We start from the raw sequence: 20,017 nt of genomic DNA, 5'->3' as shown, positions 1-20,017 counted from the left end.
CAATTACAAACCAAAATAGCTAAATCAGTCGAAAAAATGATCGAGTGAACTACACTGCCCAACGAAGTTGGGTAATGTGCTTCTTTATTAAAAGGTTGAGGAGGCTTTTTATCCTTTTTTTTATTTAAAGATTTTCTTTACCATTTTCCAATATTTTAGGAGGTAATTTGCATTTATACCCTTTAAAAACTATATAATAAGCAATATAAGCATCAAACCTCAAATGATAGAGGGCAACTATAAAAAATCCCCATGCACTATTATCTGTATTCAATAATTAGATATTAAGATAAAATAATTACAAAAAAGTCCTCTTGCAGAAATTAATAATAATATCCCCTGTATTATTACAGAGTAATCAGTTCAGATATATATATATATATATATAGCTTATAGTTGATTATGAAATGGATTTGCACGTCTGGAATAATTTACGTAAATGCCAAAAAACTTCAGATATAAGATGGGATTTTGCGTGTTCTTTCTATTTATTTATGTAGCAATAATATAATGTTGTGAGTGGCAGGTGGAAATATTTCGGAAAGTGACTTAATAATAGAAGAGTAAAATTAGAATAGCTGACCTTTGTTTTCTGACTTTTTGCGGGAGATTATCATTTTATATGATTGCCATAAACCTGCACGTTCCCAAACACTATATTCCAAGACCAATGATCATAAGTTTGCTGCTCTTTAATTCAAATATGTATTTTGTGAAATGAGTGCAGGATTTGTATACAAATTCATTTTACTTTCCCACTTCAATTTCAAAATAATTCTTGTCTTCTCAATTCATTTCAAATTAGTCCATTGATTCTTCATTTTCTATATCACTTTTTATAAAACTTTTTATAAAAAAATATTTTAATTAGTCCAGTTGATGGGAGATTTCACCATATCACATTCTTTTTCTAAAAAAAATATTTTAAAAGGGTAATATGAAAAATCACCTCTTGGAGGGACTAATCTACAGTAAGTTCAAAAGACAAGGATTATTTTGAAATAGAAATTAAATGTTAGGAAGTAAAATGAATTTTACCCCAGGAAGAAAAGAGGTGATTGGTTTTCCTGATGGGAAGAGGGTGCATGAGATTCCTCTTCTACAGAATATCTAATGCCGCACCAATGCCACAAAATGAAGATTAATCAAAGCCATGCATAGGAATAGGATAGGAGGTCAACATGAAAATCTACTCGATATGGATTGTGTTTTTTATATCATGATCAAAAGCAGCACACCTACCCCCATCAAACTCACCTTTTCATTATATGTACAGATACAATATCATTTCAAACCCGACCTTCCTTTTTTCCTTCCCCAAAAAAAGGTATTTATCTCTACCTAAATATTGCAAAATATACCTATTACATGGTTGAATTTATATGTGGGAATTCTTAGCTATATATTATTCATTAGTAATAATACTGAAAAACTACACCTCAACATATGCGGACAAAAATAAATATTGCCGGATTTAATCAGTTTTAGTTGCAGAAATCAGAGACCTATATTTTGGAATGCAAGAAATGAGTCATTAATGCCACTGAATGAATATAAATGAAAGTAGGGAACGTTGGAGTACAGGGCCAATGACGTCAGGAGATCCAGTGGGCCGAAAGTTGAACTCACTGGTACATCATAAATGGGGCTCCTGTATTACATAAATATTACTGAAACTTATATTTTGCTGGAAGGATAGTTGCATATTGAATTTTGGTATAATTACACAAATGTTTTATTATTTGAGAAATTATATTAAATACTTTTAATATTTGCTTCGTCTAACAAAATAAATCTTTCTGTTAGTAAAAATTCACTGAATTTACTGATATTACCAAAAAAATGGAACAAAACTTTCTATTTACCCCCAATTAAGGTATTACTAATTTATTATTATAAGTCAAACAAATATGTTTCTGATCGAACTACTACCTCATCACATGCATTAGCGTGTAAATATACATGTGTGGTTTAATCAGAAAAAAATTATCTACCTATGATAAGTCAGTAATAAATCAATGAGGGGTAAATAAGAATTTTTATTTATTTATTTTTGTTAATATCAACAAATTTAATAAATTTTGACTAGTGAAAAAATCTATTTGTTAGATGAAAGCAAACGTCAAGAATACTAAATATAATGTTTCAAATCATATGGATACAAAGTCTACGTATAATCATATCAAATTTTAGGAGAGGACAGTGTAATTATGCATTTAGTGTATGCTTTGTTAATCCATTAGGTTCTTAGGCATATATGAAATAATAGTTTCATTTATGGAGAAGACAAAAAGTAACCATCAAATTTAATGCTCACCGAACTAGCAGTCTGGATATACTGGAGACATCCAAAAGAGTCAAATCCAAATCAAATACCATCTCGAAAGATCAAGAAAAGTACTAGCCAGAGTCCAAAAACTAGTAGGCCAAACATCAGCTTAATTTGAGAAGGTTTCAACTCTATGGACATATTTATGGAGCTCTGAAAAAGCATTTCCGTCCACTTGAGGCTGATACTAATTAGTAAATCAAACAGAGAGAGCGTGATGCTAATTCAGTTGGTTTGGATGAAAGGTTGTAGCAGCGGGAGGTATCATGAATCAGGAATCAAGAGTTATATGAATGAGAGAAATTATGTGATATCTAGTTAAGTACCTATTTTGAGTGGGTTTATAAACTGTCTTATGGGTGAAATAAAACTGTGAGATGGAATAAGATGATGGTATTATCATATATAATCCAACAATTTGTGACCCTACTGAAATTTTAAACTTTTAAATGATATGGTCTTCACCCTTTATGTAAACATGAATGACATTTTTATGCTATATAAAGAACAAAGACATGGAACTCTAAGCAAAGGGTCTCATGAATAAGATCACACCTCTAGATTTCATAGCATTAAAAGTTCCCAAAACAGAAAGACGCATCTTAATCATCATAGCTATGGATCTTAGTAAGAGATCTAAGGATAGACTCCTGTAGTATTTATCTGTATACCAATTTGTTATTATCATCATCAAAATATAATTCTTGTCCAGACATATCCTGGCTAGCATGGTTGAGTAACAAAGGGCGGTTTATGGAAGTACCTAGAGAGGATTGAAGATTACTGGACAGAAAATGATGGTTAAATGTACCTTCAGAGGAAGGAAGAAAGGCTTCTCCGGGAGCTTCCTCCAGTTCTGGAAAGGAATACAAACTCTTCTTGTTTTGAGGAAACCGCCAATCATGAGCAATGGGAGGAAGATCTTCTGCAGATAAATCTGCAGCTGATGACCGCTTCCACCAAAATTCACTTTCAGGCTTGCCATCCCAAACCTTGTTATTAAGCCAATCTTGGTCTCTGTAAGAGAAGATAATATTGCTATTATAAAGTCTACGATCAGCATTTTTATCCTCGGACGCTGTGGTACATTCTTGATTACAGGGTAAAGCAAGAGGAAACTGTCCTGATTCTGCCATTGCACACTTCATGCCATCAAACTCTAGTGCAAAATTCTGCATCATGCAGCTTGTTGAACCATAATTTGGCAATGAATCGAATTCTAGATAATAGTTTGGAAGTAAGGGTGATGAGCACAATCCTTTGGCATCCAGCACATTATCCACAATTTGCTGTGGGTTAACATTCCAAGTAGTGGCCAGTCCAGGAGACACCTTCTTGGCCGTGTCATGATTGATAATGGATGAGTCTACTTTACTTTTCCCCGATTCAAAGTCCCATTCCAGCAAGAGACCACGAGGTTCTTCTCTTGCACATTCAACTATAGTACCAAATTCATCCAGGTCTTTGAAATGAAAAAAACCAGATCTGTATCCTTCAAATGGTGTGAAGAAAGGAAAATCATGCTGTGTTTGGGAACTTCTGCCTATAGAACTCTTTGAACGTTGGTCAAGATCCATAAAAAAATCATCTTGAACATGACGCTCCATATCATAATTGGGAAAAGGAAATCCAAATTGATAATAGTTTGAAAGTATGGGTGACGAACACAATCCTTTGGCATCTAGCACATCATCCACACTTTGCTGTTGCTTAACATTCCAGGCAGTGGCCAACCCATGACACACATTCTTGGCAGTGTCATGATTAGTAATGGATGAAACTGCTCTGTCTTTTTCCCATTCCAGCAAGAGTCCACGAGGTTCCTCTCTCGCATGCTCAACTATAGAACCAAATTCATCCAGTTCACGGAAATGAAGAAAAGCAGATCTATATGCTTCAAATGGCGTGAAAAAAGAAAAACCATGCCGTGTTTGGGAACTTCTGCCTATACCACTCCTTGAATGTTTGTTGGGATCCATAAATTCATCTTGAACATGATTCTCTGTACCATAACTGGGAAAAGGAAATCCAAATTCTAGATAATAATTTGAAATTAAGGGCGACGAACACAATCCTTTGGCATCTAGCAGTTTATCCACAATTGGCTGTTGATTAACATTCCAAGTAGTGGCCAGTCCAGGACAGACATTCTTGGCAGTATCATGAATAGTACTGGATGAGTCTGCCCAATGTTTCCTCCATTCAACGTCCCATTCCGGTGAGAGTCCATGAGGTTCTCTTGCATGTTCAACTATAGAACCAAATTCATCTAGGTCTTTGAAATGAAAAAGACCAGATCTGTAGTGTGTGCAGAAAGAACAATCATGCAGGGAACTTCTGTCTATACTATTCCTTGAACATTGGTCAAGATCCATCAGTTCATCTTGAACATGACTCTCCGCAGCATATTTGGGAAAAGGGAATCCAGAAGCAAAGGTATCCCGATCCGAGAGTACAATCTCACTCGATTCACCAGAACCAAGTTTTGGGAGATCCATATCCCAATCTCTTTCATGAGACAGATGCAGTCCCTTATCCAGATAACCGGACTCCTGAAAGGTGAGGGTTTTACTACTGTTATCAGTATCTCCTCTGGGATCCTGGATATAAAATAAATTAGAAGCAAAACTGGAGGAGATGAATCAACACCTGAAAGAGAAGTTAGACAATCATACATTATTCTCATTGCCATGAGGGAGCAGCCGGGTTAGGTGCGAAGAAACCAAATCAAACCTGAGAAAAACCTAAATTACTCAAAGAAAACAATTTGTCCTTAAGCTAACAAAAGATGCACTTGTCATAAATATCTAACCCCCTAGGATGGAGCTTCTCAGCCCCAAAAGATGAGATATGAGCAACCCTCTCGCAAAATCTGTGTCTCTTAGCCGGAAAGATTTCTTTCTCATTGCATTGATTCTCTGGACATGGCAAATCACCACTACAGTATAAGAGAGGACTCAGAAAGGCATCTACATTTCCAGCATAGCTATATCAGATTGAAGATAACAGACTACAGTACAAATGAACAACAAACATATGAAGAAAAATCAGAAATTTCATTTTCCATATTCAAGATAGATGCCGTGCATAAATATCCAAAAGTTTCATCAAATCTGACTGGCAATTCGCCAGTATAAGATAGATCTCATACTACAGTATCGGATAGGACATGGGAAGTGGCACCTAAATTTCTGGCGCAGTAAATAACAGATTGAAGATGACACAGACTACAACCACACACATTGAAAAGAAAAATCAGAAAATTTATGTTTCATATTCAAGATTGATGTCTTATATAGATATCCAAAGAAATTTCCATGGAATCTGACTAGTTGACACACAAGAAAATGGAATTTGACTTAATTTGATCCTCAAGCAAAATTTTGACATTACCGCATATCTTAGTAATTAACTTACATATAGGAAAGATGAACAGCTGACAAGATCCAAGAAGGTAGAACCATTGAACCAAACAAGGTGCAATAAGTCATTAACCCCAAGCATAACTGAACTACTATATGACACTGGACATCCAGAAAGATTATAGAGCATTTGGAGATGCCAATTACAACTTGGTGTAAAAATTTCTGGCAACTTACATGCATGAAAATGGTAGATTTCAAGATGCTAAACCACAGAGCAAACCTGAGTCCCTGGATGCTTCATTAAGCAGTGATGACAATGGATTTTGCCTAACAGGTGAAACAATCTCAGAAATCAACTGTGGCCTCTTTTTAGTTTTGTTTGTTGGCTCTGCATCAAGTCAAAACATACTTGAAAAAATGAGTAGTTGCATATAAGAATTTACTCACAATGCCTGAATCACAGATGACAAACCTTTACTTATTATCTGATCTGGTTCATCATATTCATCACCATGAGGTGAAAGGAAAGGGTCAGATGGTCCTGCCATTTCTCCTGAAACTGAGGACCTGAGGTCCTTCATGCTGCGTCTAAGCACGTCAGAAGGATTAATAGTCTCTGCAGATCAATCTTAGTCAGCAAGGTTAAAATTTATCATGGTATCCACCAACCAATAACAATCCACTCATGATTATTTGTTATATATAAACTGTAAAATTGACAATGTTCATTTCATAATTTGTCTGGTCTAACAGACAACAGCACTTATATATTCCAATAAGAAAGTCAAGAAAATTTTCATGGTTGTGACTAGAGATTTTACCTCTACTAACATAATTAGTTGTTGAACTGTTCAACTGTTTCTTCTTTTTGTGCAGTGAATGACAACGAGCATGAGCAGCATCATTCTTTACTTTCACAAAATAGGCATATTCTGAAGTCTTGGGAGCGTCAGCTGCACAAGAATAGTGTATTAGGGAAGTATTCTATATCTTCCCTTGCCTACGATTAAAATATTTTCGAAAATATACTATGTACTAATTTCTGTGAGAGAACATTATTAGAAACTGGTAATAGGAGAAAGAAAAGACCAACATCTTGGAGACCGTGTTGCTTCATGTCCTCCCGAAGATGTAGCACAAGCAGGGACACCCACACCATCCATTTTAGTATCAATAAATCTCACTTTCTTTGCCTTCCTCATTTCTATTTTAAACAGCAAAATATGGCTATGAGATCGAAGCATGCAACAAAGACATCATCTCACTCGCCATTCTGGGTTGTTGCAATTAACATTAACATGCATACGCAGCTGAATGAAATTCTAAACATAATGTACACTTCAACTCTAACCAAAAATTCTGATTCATAAGAGAGACGCGCATAAAATACAATCAGCACCAGAAATCGACAGAAAATTCAATGAGTAGGAGAACTCCTGGTACCAAATGGCTTGTCGGATCCCTGATTCCGTGTTGTCTCTCCGGTTCCGATTGTAACTGGATGTTCAGCCCCGGATTTGAATTTCCGTCTCATAGTAAAATGTGAAATTCAATAACTGAGAACCCTAACAGTGGAGATCAATTGATTTGAGAGGAGGAGGGAAAGAAATAGGCGCCAACTGTGCACGTGATGAAGACGGTAAGGGCACCATTTAGAAGTACATATAAAGCTCGGACGGAAATTTTGAAGTAAAAGCATATTATGATTAAAAAATAAAATATATAAATTAATTATAATAGTTTAAATAATTAAAAATTGGTGTGGTATTTTTACAAATTAGTACATATAAAACAAATAATCGTACATCTATCTTATTTATTAGCTACGACGAACTCAAAATAATTATTTTCAGTGTGTATTTATTTAATTTTTTAAATTAATTCTATGAAAAAAAACACATGATGTTGCAATTTTTTTACCCTCTCCAATATTGTTTGTGCCTTTTATTTATTGGTATTTTTTTTTCTCCAGTTTCACTACTGAAAATTTCTTTAAATGTTCTACTAACGAAACGATTTTTATCACACAAAAAATATAATATTTTAAATTTTTTTTACATAAAATAAATTCAAATACACACATCGAGTACAACACAGCTGCCAATATTATAAAAAATGCGATACATGTAAAAATACTGAAATCTCGATATTTATTATTATTATTAAATATTGTCATTCAGAAAAATATTTTTATTTTTGCCATTGTATTTTATATACTACTGATACTATTCCTGAAGAAAAAATTAAATTGTGATACACGAGATTATCAATAATAATATTGTTGTCATTATTTTATAAAAAACAAAACAAATATTAAACTAACACATAAAAAACGGAAAAAAATTGCAAGCAATCACTTTTGATATTGTAAATGACTAAATTATTATTCTATAAAAAAATAACAAATTACTCTCTGTATTTTTTAAAATACAGCAATGTATAGGGAGATAAATTGCTTTATTTTAAAAGATATAAAGGATAAATTGTTATTTTTTTATGAAAATAATTTACTATTTATTTACTAGAATAATTTGCTCATTTAAAATATTATAGGGGTAAATTGCATTAAACCCCGTAAAAAGTATTAAAGAAAAAAATACAAAAAATGCAATGATATCACATTATCCAAAAGAAATGGATATGGTAACCACGTGGCACAATCCCAATGGCCAAATCTTAGAACAATCACGGCCCATGAAAAAGATAATCACATTAATTCAAAGCCTCTCAAACTCCCATTTTGAATTTCTCTCTGTTTTTTCACATCGAAGAATTTAATAAAAAAAAACAGGTTGAAGTGAGAACTGAAGAGTAAAGCAGAGAGAGAGAAGAGATGGCAAGCTGCAGCATGGCTTCTGCTGCATGTGGATTCATGGCGGCGCCAAACGTGGCCCCTACTCCGACCACCGCTAAGACTACCATGGTCTTCTTCCCCACCAAGAACAACCGCTGTTCAAGGCTGGTGGTCCGGGCCGAGGAGGAGGCGGCCGCCGCACCCGCTGCTGCTGCCACCGATTCACCGCCTGCTGAAGCACCTAAAGCCCCCAAGCCGCCACCGATTGGCCCCCCCAGAGGTTCTAAGGTGACTACAAACTTCATCAGAAATCACATATCAATAGTTGGGGCACAATTCAAGTAGAGTGCGTTGCGCCAAACTTAGCATAATGTAGTTTGCCTAATTTTGGTTAAAAGTTGATTTAAGCAGTAGTAAAATCAAATGAAAAGTTCATAAAAGTAATTGTACAATCAATTCATCATAAATTTACTATTAGAGTAGCTCAAATCTCAGGGTATTAATTTAATTTATTGGTTGAAATATATAAAATATTAATTTAAAGATATATAAAATATTAATTTAAAGATAGTATTTAATAATGCTAATATATAGTTGAAATAACAGGTGAGAATTCTGAGGAAGGAATCCTACTGGTACAAGGGTGTTGGTTCAGTCGTAGCTGTGGACCAGGTGAGGCACATCATTCTTTTGATTGAATTTCTGTCGCAAAGTTTATTCTATTTTCTATTCCTATTCGAAACACGCACGATACCCAATCATTCCTTAAATAAAAAACATAATCCATCTTTATATACATGAGTGTGTGTATTAAATGGAGCAGCAAATTTGGGACAAAAAATCCAATTCGTACATTCTTGTATGCTATTTGAAGTCAGCTCAGACATATTCGTGTAGCGTCATCATCGATGTATTCTTACATGCATTGTGATTGTCCAGGACCCGAAGACACGATACCCTGTGGTGGTGAGGTTTAACAAGGTGAATTATGCGAATGTATCCACAAACAACTACGCATTGGATGAAGTGGAAGTGATTGCATGAGCCATTCATATTAATGTTGCTGTAGCATCCTTGTCTTTGAATGTTTGATGATCTTAGTTGTACACTTTGTGTATGTGTGTGATGTGTACCATACTTTTTGCAATGAACTGGGCTTCTATATATATTGCTGCTACATATGCATTCACTCTCAATTACTCCCTGCATATCATCATCAAGAATTCTGAAACAACTCAGTTAACAAACAAGCCAATCTAGCACCTATATGAAACAATTCATTAATAATTTATTATCTGAGTTAAAATCATTATGACTATCTCAACTGTAAGAGCCTACTGCTGCGAAGTGGAACTGCACCAATACATTGACATTGGTATTCAAATGCAGTTTTCATTGAATCAAGTATTACGAGCACCATTCATAATCTATAACATACCCACATCAAGAGACGAGTTCTACATTCTCAATGAAATGCAAACTCGTAACATGCAAGTAAAGACCCAAACACTCAAACCACAGGACGGCCGTAGGCAGTGAGGCCTGTGCTGATTTATTTCCTTGTAAAGTGCACAACTTTTTGAAAGTACAAGACTATGGAAATTTCAGAGGATAGTTCAAGAGTGAAGTATACTCACAGTCAGTTAGCCATTATCTGGACATTCCGAAGGATTTAATGCAGTGAGTAATATATCAATTGACTGATTTTGCTTGAGTTCAATAAATAATTAAGTTGTGTTCTGCCCCAGCCGAATAGCTAAGCTAACTAATTAAAGTAAAGATTAGCTTGTTGATTTCATTGCACCAGCTTCCGACAGCAAAGGCTCGAGTTCCCCTTTCCGGTGTAGCTTTATAGTATCTGCACCACGAAATAGCAAGGAAAACTAAATACACTTTTGCTATAGTATCGTAACCTTATATTGTTGAAAACATGAAAATTTCGTTCATAAAGAAGTACCTGTACAACCACCAATATGCTTTCCCCCTGTCAAGAAATATCAGTGTGAGTTGTAGAAAAGCTTCATCAGAAACCAAAGAGAACAAAGACAATGGGGAGGCACAAAGTGCAACTCTACATTAGAATCTTCTGTATTCAAGTTCAAGTGCTCTTTGGTGAAAATAGCTAGTGGTTAGCATGCACAAACGCACAACACTATGTCGCATTTAGAATCAACAAAAAGAATAAAGCTCGTGGGAGAAGCAAACTGCATTTCTAATGCTTCTTACCTATAAACACATTAGGAACAGTATGTTGTCCAGTAATTCTTTCCAAAGTCTTCTGTAGTTGAGGTCCTTGAGGACCTGAAAACAATGCAAATTTCATGTAAAACAGTACTTGTTATGGCCGACATCAAATCAAGCTTAATTTTGCTAAATTAATTTTCGCATATTTCCCCAGAAAAATGCTGAAATCATACCAATCATGGGATCAATTGAAATCCTCACCGAAACTACTTTTGGGTCGTTTGAATGAAATGGATTTCAGAACTACTAGTCAGTGTCGAAGCTCAAAGTTCACCTTTAAATAAAATCCTCCAATCCCACACGCATTGCTAAATTGAGATTTCTCATAATATCATCTTCTCAAAAAGCAGGCTGGTGAGCACATGGAACTATTAATCTCGTTTAACACTCAAAAACTAATAAAAAGTGCCTTAAGCATAGGATTTGATATATAATGAAACCTTTTGGGGTTTTGCTTAAAATCTTGGCCTCCCATTCTTTCTTTGGAAGTCTTTATCAGTAATGAACTAATAAGAACGGAGCTCGGACTGAGCGTTATGAACTAAAATTGACTACAGTTCCATGCAAGTGGTGAGGACTATCAAACACCGGAAAGTTAACTGGCTCCTTGATGCAGACATATCATTGCACGAGCCAGAGAAACATGAGCAAGAAAAACATGAGTGGAGAAGTCCAGTAGAAAGGGAATCACTAGAACCATTTCTTCATATGTGACAATTCTATCATTGACACAGCAAAGTTTTAGAACATCAAGACTAACAATTCTTCCGCATATCCTTCAACTATTCTAAGAAGATCATAACCATCGGTCCTGCAAGAATACCCTTATCGATAGCGACGAAAACATCGAAAAACCATATTGACCAAAGTGCAAACCATTATCACAGTCGCTCTCTTACAAAAATTGAATCACTGTGTAAATGTCAATCTCTTGATTTCTAACATTCGAGCAATTTCCAATGCAAACCAAAACATATGCAGCACCCGGAACACATAACTCAGAAGGAAAACCGTACCTAATTGGTCCAATTCGATGACAATTGGCTCCACACCGAGCCTCTTAAACAACGATTTCACCTCCGAAGAGTACCTTAAAACCACAAAATTCAAGAAATAAACTTCACATACTTGCATCCTATAACCAAATAGAAAGAAAAAGTTGAAAATTCAAGCTGCTCAAACCAAATCGATCACACCCTAGATATGAAAAAAAAATGGCGACAACTGAACAAAACAAAACAATCTATCTAGAGCGGGCACTTACGAACACCAAGTCTTAGAATAAACAACAACCGGGTTTTCACCAACGGTCTTCTTTACAGTCTCCTCCAACCGGGACCCGAACGAAGGGGAGCACATGGCCCAAATCTTGGCCCGACCCACATTTCTCGCTGCGGTTCTGCAGGATAAAGCGACGCCTCCGGTATGATAGGTTGAAACACGACTTGGGACCCGATTAATAGAGCGGATTCGGGTGGGAAGAAGAGGAGGGGAAAGAGAGAGGGAGTCGAAGCCGCAGAGGCTGGGAGATGTGCCCGCCATTATCAAGAAATACAGCTAAAACTCGCTTTTCTCCGCTTTCTTGGCAGTTCTGTGATCTTTTCATCTACTCAGAAAAGAAAAAGTTGTCGTAGATCGGGGAAAATGTCGGGGTTGGGGTTAACGTCAGTTTGTGTAAAAGCATCACTGTGAAAGCGGGCAGAAAAGGTAAATCTCAAGGGACTTCATAAGTGGCAAAAGTAGTTTTAGGTAGTTATTTATTTTAATTTAATTTTTCTTTTTTTTTTCCCACTCCTTCTCGAAAATTATTTGTTTTCATTTCAATCCCTTTTGTATTGTATTTTCTCTCAGTTCTTACCTTCTCCTTTTGTTAATATTTTTGTTTTCTTCATTTATAAAAAAATTTAATCAAATAAATACATATAAAAATGATTACTAAAAAATATATTTTATTTATAATTTTTTATATAAGTATTAGTGTGCTACGTATAACAAACGATGGACGTTCAGATTGAGTTGTTTGGGTCCAAACCCGATTCGAGAGACTTATGGTAGATTGGGTTGCACATTTTTTTATAATGTTCGTGTTCGAGTTAAACCGAACCCAATACATGGATGCCCTCCATGTTTATCAAATTCCAATTCAAATATACGAAGATTTTGAAGTAACTGTAAAATATGAAAAAAAATGTACATATATAAACTAAACTACCATATTTTAATATCATTTTAAGATATGGACTAAGTTTAATATATAGTGAACAAGTGCATTTTGTTACAATGCATTGAAGTTGTGATGATAAAATATAGGCATTATATTGAATATTTATTTACAAAATTACTAATTATCTCAATGTATTAAATTATTAATTAAGCTTATTTTTAGATAATATAAATTAAAATACTATATTTTAAAATCATCTAAAACTAATATGATGTATTGACTAGCAATTCTAATATATGGTAAATTTTTAAAATAAATGTATTTTGTTGTAGTAGTTATTAAAATTATAATGATAACTATTAAATATTTATGTACAAAAATTTATGAAAATGTACTAAATTATTGATTAAGATTTTTTTTAGATAATATAAACTATAATACCATATTTTAATATCATCTAAAACTAAAATATGAGACATGGACTAATAATTCTAATATATAGTGAATAAATGCATTTTATTATAATGGAATAAAACCATAACAATAATATTTATATGCATTATATTAATATTTATTTATAAAAAAATTATCAAAACGTACTAAATTGTCTAATAAGTTTTTTTTTAGATAATATAATATAAAATACCATATTTTAATATCATCTAAACTAAAATATCGGATATTAACTATAATCCTAATTGATAATGAATTTTAAATATTTATTTACAAAAAGAGTATCATAACTTACTAAATTGTTGCCTAAGTTTATTTTTAAATAATATAAATAAAAATACCATATTTTATTATTACATTAAATTGAAACAAGAGATGCATTGACTAATAATTCTAATATATGGTGAATTTTGAATATAAACTAAATAAAATATTAAATATGTACTTAAAATAATATATATATATAATTTTTTAATGAGCTTGCGAGCTCATGAACACAACTATAGAGCTTGGCTCGAGCACGAGTACGAGCTGGCTTGGGTCACCTTGCACTCGTATGTACAACTAATAACTAGAAATGAATTCTTTGAAAAGGCCCAATCCAAGAACTCGAATCTTGTCATATTTGGGCTTGGGCCCGCTTATATTTCTGAAGAACTGTCTGGCCCATATACAAGTCATTTCTCAGAGGCCAGGAGTTTGGACTCTCTTGGCCCACCATTCTCCACGTTCTTTCTCTCATCACCTCTTTTAAACCTTCAAATATGCATACACAAGTGGTCGCTACTCGCAGTCTTGCAAGTATATAAAAAACAATTATGGTGTAAGATAAATTATGAGGAAAAAAATAAATCGGATGTTAGGGGATGAGAAATAAAGAAGGTTGGGGGAGAAAGAAACGAGGGTGAGATGAGAGAAAATAGATTGTAATTGTGGGTTCATTAAAAATAGGGATAGTTATGTTCCCCACCTTTGAAGTTTTGTGTAATTACACGTAGACGATCGTGGTTTGGAAAAGTATAGTTAATACCCAAGAGGTTTGAAAAATTAAATTTAGTGAAATAAATAGGTCCCTTCGTTAGCCAAAATACACTTAATCTATATTGACAAAAAATTGAATAAAAATTGATATTTACTCTCAATTGACTTATTACAAGTCAAATAAGTCTTATATGACTAAACTACCCTTATAACAGTGAAGATATACCTCATTATATACATTAACGCGTGAAAATGTGATAATTGAGCAAATTCACAGGGGTCTACATGTATTTATTTTTTCAAGTATATGATCAATTCATTTATTGTCTTTTTAGCTCCTATCTTTGGACCTTCAAACCTCTAGAAGTTGGTAGAAGTTTAATTATGATGAATGAGTTGTAGAAATAAGTAGATTGATTCATATGAAGTAAGTGATGGAGAGTAGAGCTTTTCCACTTGTTTTGTTTCTAGTAAGAAACCTGGAGAATGATCTGATGGACCACTAATGAGAGGATGAAAGTAACAGTTGCGTTTCACTTTTGTTTTCATCAAAACGGTGTCGTGGTGTAGTTGGTTATCACGTCAGTCTAACACACTGAAGGTCTCCGGTTCGAGTCCGGGCGACGCCATTCTCGTTTCTCTCTTTTTCCACTTCATTCTCCTCTATTTTCTCCACTTCAGGTTATGCTTTTTGCATGGTTTTCTGATGGGCTTACAGATGAGTTTCTACTGAAATCTGAACCTAAGGTTCACTTGGTTAATTACCTGTAATTTTTACTGACTGTAATTGCTACTTATTTATCTACATGTTTGACTGTAGAATTCTGCGATGCCTGTAAATCTTGTTCATATGCATGTCAGCAGAGAGAGTTTTATCCTATTTTATTCACATGGGATAGTCAAACACTAAACTACATAATACTTCATTCATTGAAGAGAATATCAGCAGTGTGCCCTTCTACTGTTAATAATTATTGTTTGAAAGTTTCATTTTCTTCCTTTTTTCGTTTTTTTCTTTCCCGATATTCTGACCGTGCGAAAACCACAGTTTTTACGCCCAGGCCGTGGCGTGGGCCGGTAGTTTCCAAGATTTGTGGAGTTGTTTCAGCTCACACTCTTTGATTCTGATTCAAGTACATATTTTACCAAGTTAGAGCGAGTTGATGGGATGAGCACAGATGTGAATGAACTAATTAGAACATAAATACAAATGAATTTGATTGAACTTGATCAGTAAGAATGGTACAACTATGTAAAGGAAAAGAAAAAAGCCTCATCATCCTCAGTATACAAAATGCCCAATACATAAAACTTCTGGGCTTTTTGGAGAGGGCTGATCTCTATGCTATCTGCTTTTTCTTTGTATTTCTTTTTTTTTTTTTTTTACATTCTTCTGTATACACTGCAACAATTTTCTCTGTGTTCGACAAAAGACATGGAAAGAATATGAACTGTGGAAGAAACGGTTGAGTTGAGATCCTTTCAATCGATCAAAATGTCGAAATGCATCGTCTATGAGTAGGGACCTTCTGCTTTTTCTGCTTCAGATCATCTTTCCAGGTCTTGCAAATATCTTGTGATGTTTTCACTGCATCAGCAGATGCACCAGCCAGCCCCCTCCTTGTGAATCCAACAGCATAGAGTCCAGCTTTCCCTTTCCATCCATTTGGGAATGGAGTCTTTGGGAAACCATTCTTGGAGAAGAATTCAGTCTCCTGTAACATAATCAAAATCAAGAAAGACATCAGCTTTGTGTTCAAGAAATTAACAGTCTGAAACAGCTTAGTTTCTTAAAAAATGGAACATTTTCTCACCTGCAGCCAGTAAGGCACATTGCTGCGGTATCCAGTAGCCAAAACAACGGCATCGATCTCAAGCTTTTGGCCGTTGACGAGCTCCACCATGCCACATGAAAACCTTTTGATTCCCGGCACTATTTGAATTTCTCTGGATCTGATCTTTTCAAGTGCACCAATATCCAGAACAGGGGTCTTCCCTTGAGTGTTCTTTAGCGCCAACGGGCCGACAGACGGCCTTTTTATCCCGTATTTCTCCATATTTCCAAGGATTATCCATGCGAACAACAGCATAAGCTTGTCTACCAACCATAGTGGTAGCCACATGAGCATGAACATGGCCAGCTCAAACGTTGATTTCCCAAACATCTCTCTTGGCAGTACATGAACCTGAAACACACACAAAACAAGAAAATCCCATCAGAATTCAAGCTGTCAAGCTTTCTAGTACCTCTCAATCAAAAAAATAGTTGAACTTTTATGCAATATTGTCAGAGATTCTTACCGAGCTGCGAACAACCATAGAAGGCTTGGCATCATGGTTGCAAAGATCAAGAGAAACTTCCATGCCTGAGTTGCCACATCCCACAACAAGAACTTTCTTGCCTCTGAAATTCTCACCGGACTTGTAATCACAGGCATGGATAACTTCCCCTCCAAAATCCTTTAATCCCTCAATCTCCGGCACCACCCGGTCCGCGTTCTCGCCTGTGGCCACCACAAGCCACTGGCATATATACTCAACCTCAGAGCCATTACCAGAAACAGTTTTCACCCTCCACAAACGGCACGTTTCGTCGTACTTAGCCGACTGCACGCACTCGTTGAACTGCGGGTTGATGCCAAAGTGTCTGGTGTACGACTCCAGGTATTCGATGAATTGCCTCTTAGTCGGATACTCAGGGTAATGCTCCGGAAACGGGAAATTCGGAAGCTGGCAGAACTGCTTCGGAAGATGGAGTTTCAAGCGATCATAAGTGCGCTTCTGCCACAAAGAAGCAATGCAGTCTGCTCTTTCGAGAATCACGAAGGGCACGCCTTGCTGCTTCAGCCCGGCAGCCACAGCCAGGCCTGAAGGCCCGGCACCCACGATCACTGGGCCGTTCACCCAAACACATCTGCGAGAAAACATATCGGCAGCCGAGAAACTAAACATCCTTGCTCAAAATGTAGCTCAAAAAACTGGTTTTCCGGAGTGCGTAAACGAATTTTCACAAACAAGAACTTGGGTTAGTTGATTTGAATTTGGTATGTCGAGAGAAGAAGATATAATTTCAAATTTGCTTAGTAGTATTTGAAGAAATGATGGTTTGGAATGAGGGAAGAGGAGGGGGTGGAGGGGCTTAAATAGAGAGGAGGAGGAGATGCCCATGAGTCAAGAAAGGTGCATGTGATGGAAGGTGGGAGATAATGACTTTTTGGGGTGGGCCCCATTCCCAAATCATAAGCCAAAAGTCTTCCATCTATTATTCTAATTAGGGTTTAATTTTCTTTAATTAGGGCTTTACTTATTTGTAGTGTTCTTTAAGAAGATTATATTAGGGTTTAACTTTTTTCTTATTTCTTCATCATTTTGTAGCTTTTGGAATCATGGGTTTATTTAATAGTTGAATAAGTGTGTTAAGTGACAATAAAGAGATTCTCATACTTATGCGGCACGCTCATTTTTTCTAATGATAATTTTATTAATTTATATACTTAAATAAAAAGAAAAATATATTCGAAAGTATATATTAATAACGAACATTATTACATAAATCGTGTCAATCATTGTCCATTCATCCAGAAACAAAATTAGGAATTTAAAAAATATTATTTTTTAAATTTTTCTTGGACATATTATTGTAAAAAGATATACAAATAAATCTTGATATTGAGAATAAACTTACAATGGTATATATTATGCTTAGTACATGATTAGTCATATTTTTTAAATAATATATATGCTAAAACTAAAAGAGGAGTTTGGAGGGGGAGTAAAGGGGGTGGAATTAGTGAAAGTGACGTGTCATCTTCATCTGATAGTGATGGGCCCACAGGGACTGAGTTCGCTTACCTGGCAGTAGAGAAGGGTGACTAGGATTAGTAAAACTTTGGTCGCCCACGTGGAGTGAGGCGGGATGGAGCTGGGTCGACTTCCTTACCGGACCCCCACATTCGGGTTGTGACCCTTCGGCCCATTCCTGCCAACCAATACGGGCCCCACACTCTTTTTTCGTTTTAAACAAAAAAAGATATCTAAATTAAAGAGTAAAACCCACAACATATTTGCATTAGGGGTTAGGAATATGGGGTTGGATTTTCTCTTTTAATGGAAAATATCAAGAAATATTATCGTTTTCATTCTAAATAATTAATTTTGAAAAAAACATATAAATTTTAGTTCTCTAAAATTTTTCGGGGTGAGAATTTTGATCCTATTCAAATTAAAATTCGTAATTTGATTCTATAACTTTAAAAATTATGATAATTTTACTCATTTTCGGCTAATTTAGCAGAAAATTTCCACATCATCAGTCATGTTAACACCTAAACTGGGACTTATGACAAATTTGATGACATGACAGTCCAACATATTTTTTTTTTGTTTAGAAAATTATTTGAACAAGTGTAAGAGAATTATATTAAATATATATTGATTAATTATTGGTTTTACTTATAAAGTATTGAATGAATAAAAAGTTATAGAAATTGAGAAGGTCGAAGACAGCTGACATGTAATATTATTGGAAACCAGAACATGTACACCTAGCACTAAATTAATTACACATACACTTGTGTAAAATTAAATTAATTAATACTCTCAAATTATGTGTAACAATTTGTAAAACGGACACGCGTCGGCACGTAAAGCAAGGGAATTGATTATTAAATATGGTAATGCATGATGATTTGGGTGTACTTAGGTAAGGTTTAGACTCTAATTAATTACATGTGGGGTAGATTAAGGAAATAATTAACAAAAAGTATAATAAATAAAAAGATGGAGAGGTCGAAATTAGTGGAAGGTGGGTGGGCATATATGGGAGAAAGAGAGGGGTAGTAGCGTAGTGCATGTGGATCAAGTATGAATCCATCTCTTCTTTTCATGAAAACAGAATATCTATATATTTTCAGCTTAATTCCCAATTATGTATGTATGTATGTGTGTGTTTCTTGTTCTTGAAAAAAGGACCCATCGCGTGTTAACACAAACGCATAATACACACATACATACATATATATATATATGTGTGTGTGTGTGTGGGGACTGTTGTAAATATTGAAAAATAAAATTACTTACATGATCATAATTATAAATGAAAAATATTAATTAATACTCTAATCATATAATTTGAAGGGAAGATGGAGTAGAGAAGGTTTCATCGAATTCCAAGCTGTACGTACGTACATATATATATATACATACACATATACCCATGCAGGATAGTGATAGGTATGTGTGTTTAAACCCTAGTTTATTATTGCACCTCCATCGCTCCCTGCACTACCACCTCTTTTCACTTTTATAGATGTTCTCAATTCGTTTCTTCCTTGTGTAGCAATCTTTTCGAAACCCTAGGCCTAGGTGTATACAACTTTCTGTGTGGCCGGCTGTACTAACCATGCATCACCTGCTGTATCAAGCAACCGCGTCTATACACACACACACACCCCCACAAACAGGGTTATTGTATGATTCCAAAAAATTATTATTCAAATTAAATTAATTATAGAGTAAATGTAATGTATTTACTATGTAATTGGTCATTTTTTTTTTAAAATATACAAGATTACACTAAATATATATATATGACATCTATTATATAATTGATTTAAATTCAATTAAATATTCAATTGGAATTAGAATTTTTTATATATTAGTATGTAGCAGTGATTAAAGTAAAGTAT

At 34.8% G+C, this 20,017-nt stretch overlaps 4 protein-coding genes and 1 non-coding gene across 7 annotated transcripts; 2 read left to right on the top strand and 3 right to left on the bottom strand.

The window, feature by feature from the left end:
• On the bottom strand, positions 2,300 to 7,328 carry LOC105165696. 3 transcript variants are annotated; one of them, XM_020694874.1, is made up of 8 exons: positions 7,138 to 7,328; positions 6,788 to 6,898; positions 6,516 to 6,647; positions 6,167 to 6,310; positions 5,975 to 6,082; positions 5,142 to 5,298; positions 5,005 to 5,062; positions 2,301 to 4,929 (listed from the first exon to the last, which is right to left on the bottom strand). In XM_020694874.1, exons 1-8 carry the CDS (start codon positions 7,226 to 7,228, stop codon positions 2,989 to 2,991), a joined length of 2,742 nt encoding a protein of 913 aa, XP_020550533.1. In that variant the 5' UTR covers positions 7,229 to 7,328; the 3' UTR covers positions 2,301 to 2,988. The 3 variants fall into 3 exon arrangements, with proteins under 3 accessions (XP_020550534.1, XP_020550533.1, XP_011083090.1); XM_011084788.2 differs by having other exon boundaries at positions 5,142 to 5,247; XM_020694875.1 differs by lacking the exon at positions 6,788 to 6,898 and having other exon boundaries at positions 2,300 to 4,929.
• Positions 8,410 to 9,680, top strand: LOC105165695 (photosystem I reaction center subunit IV A, chloroplastic). Its single transcript, XM_011084787.2, has 3 exons — positions 8,410 to 8,776; positions 9,095 to 9,160; positions 9,428 to 9,680. Exons 1-3 carry the CDS (start codon positions 8,528 to 8,530, stop codon positions 9,530 to 9,532), a joined length of 420 nt encoding a protein of 139 aa, XP_011083089.1. The 5' UTR covers positions 8,410 to 8,527; the 3' UTR covers positions 9,533 to 9,680.
• LOC105165694 (monothiol glutaredoxin-S10) lies at positions 9,984 to 12,445 on the bottom strand. The gene is made up of 5 exons (XM_011084784.2): positions 11,997 to 12,445; positions 11,749 to 11,822; positions 10,715 to 10,789; positions 10,446 to 10,472; positions 9,984 to 10,346 (listed from the first exon to the last, which is right to left on the bottom strand). The coding sequence occupies exons 1-5, from the start codon at positions 12,272 to 12,274 to the stop codon at positions 10,270 to 10,272; spliced, it is 531 nt and encodes a 176-aa protein (XP_011083086.1). The 5' UTR covers positions 12,275 to 12,445; the 3' UTR covers positions 9,984 to 10,269.
• Positions 14,886 to 14,959, top strand: TRNAV-AAC. Its single transcript has one exon. It is a non-coding gene; the product is annotated as a tRNA-Val (tRNA).
• Positions 15,519 to 17,427, bottom strand: LOC105165693 (probable indole-3-pyruvate monooxygenase YUCCA5). Its single transcript, XM_011084783.2, has 3 exons — positions 16,632 to 17,427; positions 16,145 to 16,516; positions 15,519 to 16,045 (listed from the first exon to the last, which is right to left on the bottom strand). The coding sequence occupies exons 1-3, from the start codon at positions 17,280 to 17,282 to the stop codon at positions 15,821 to 15,823; spliced, it is 1,248 nt and encodes a 415-aa protein (XP_011083085.1). The 5' UTR covers positions 17,283 to 17,427; the 3' UTR covers positions 15,519 to 15,820.

The sequence above is a fragment of the Sesamum indicum genome, linkage group LG6, assembly GCF_000512975.1.
Source record: "Sesamum indicum cultivar Zhongzhi No. 13 linkage group LG6, S_indicum_v1.0, whole genome shotgun sequence".
NCBI classification, from domain to species: Eukaryota; Viridiplantae; Streptophyta; class Magnoliopsida; order Lamiales; family Pedaliaceae; genus Sesamum; species Sesamum indicum.
This window is presented reverse-complemented; position numbering and strand designations above follow the sequence as displayed.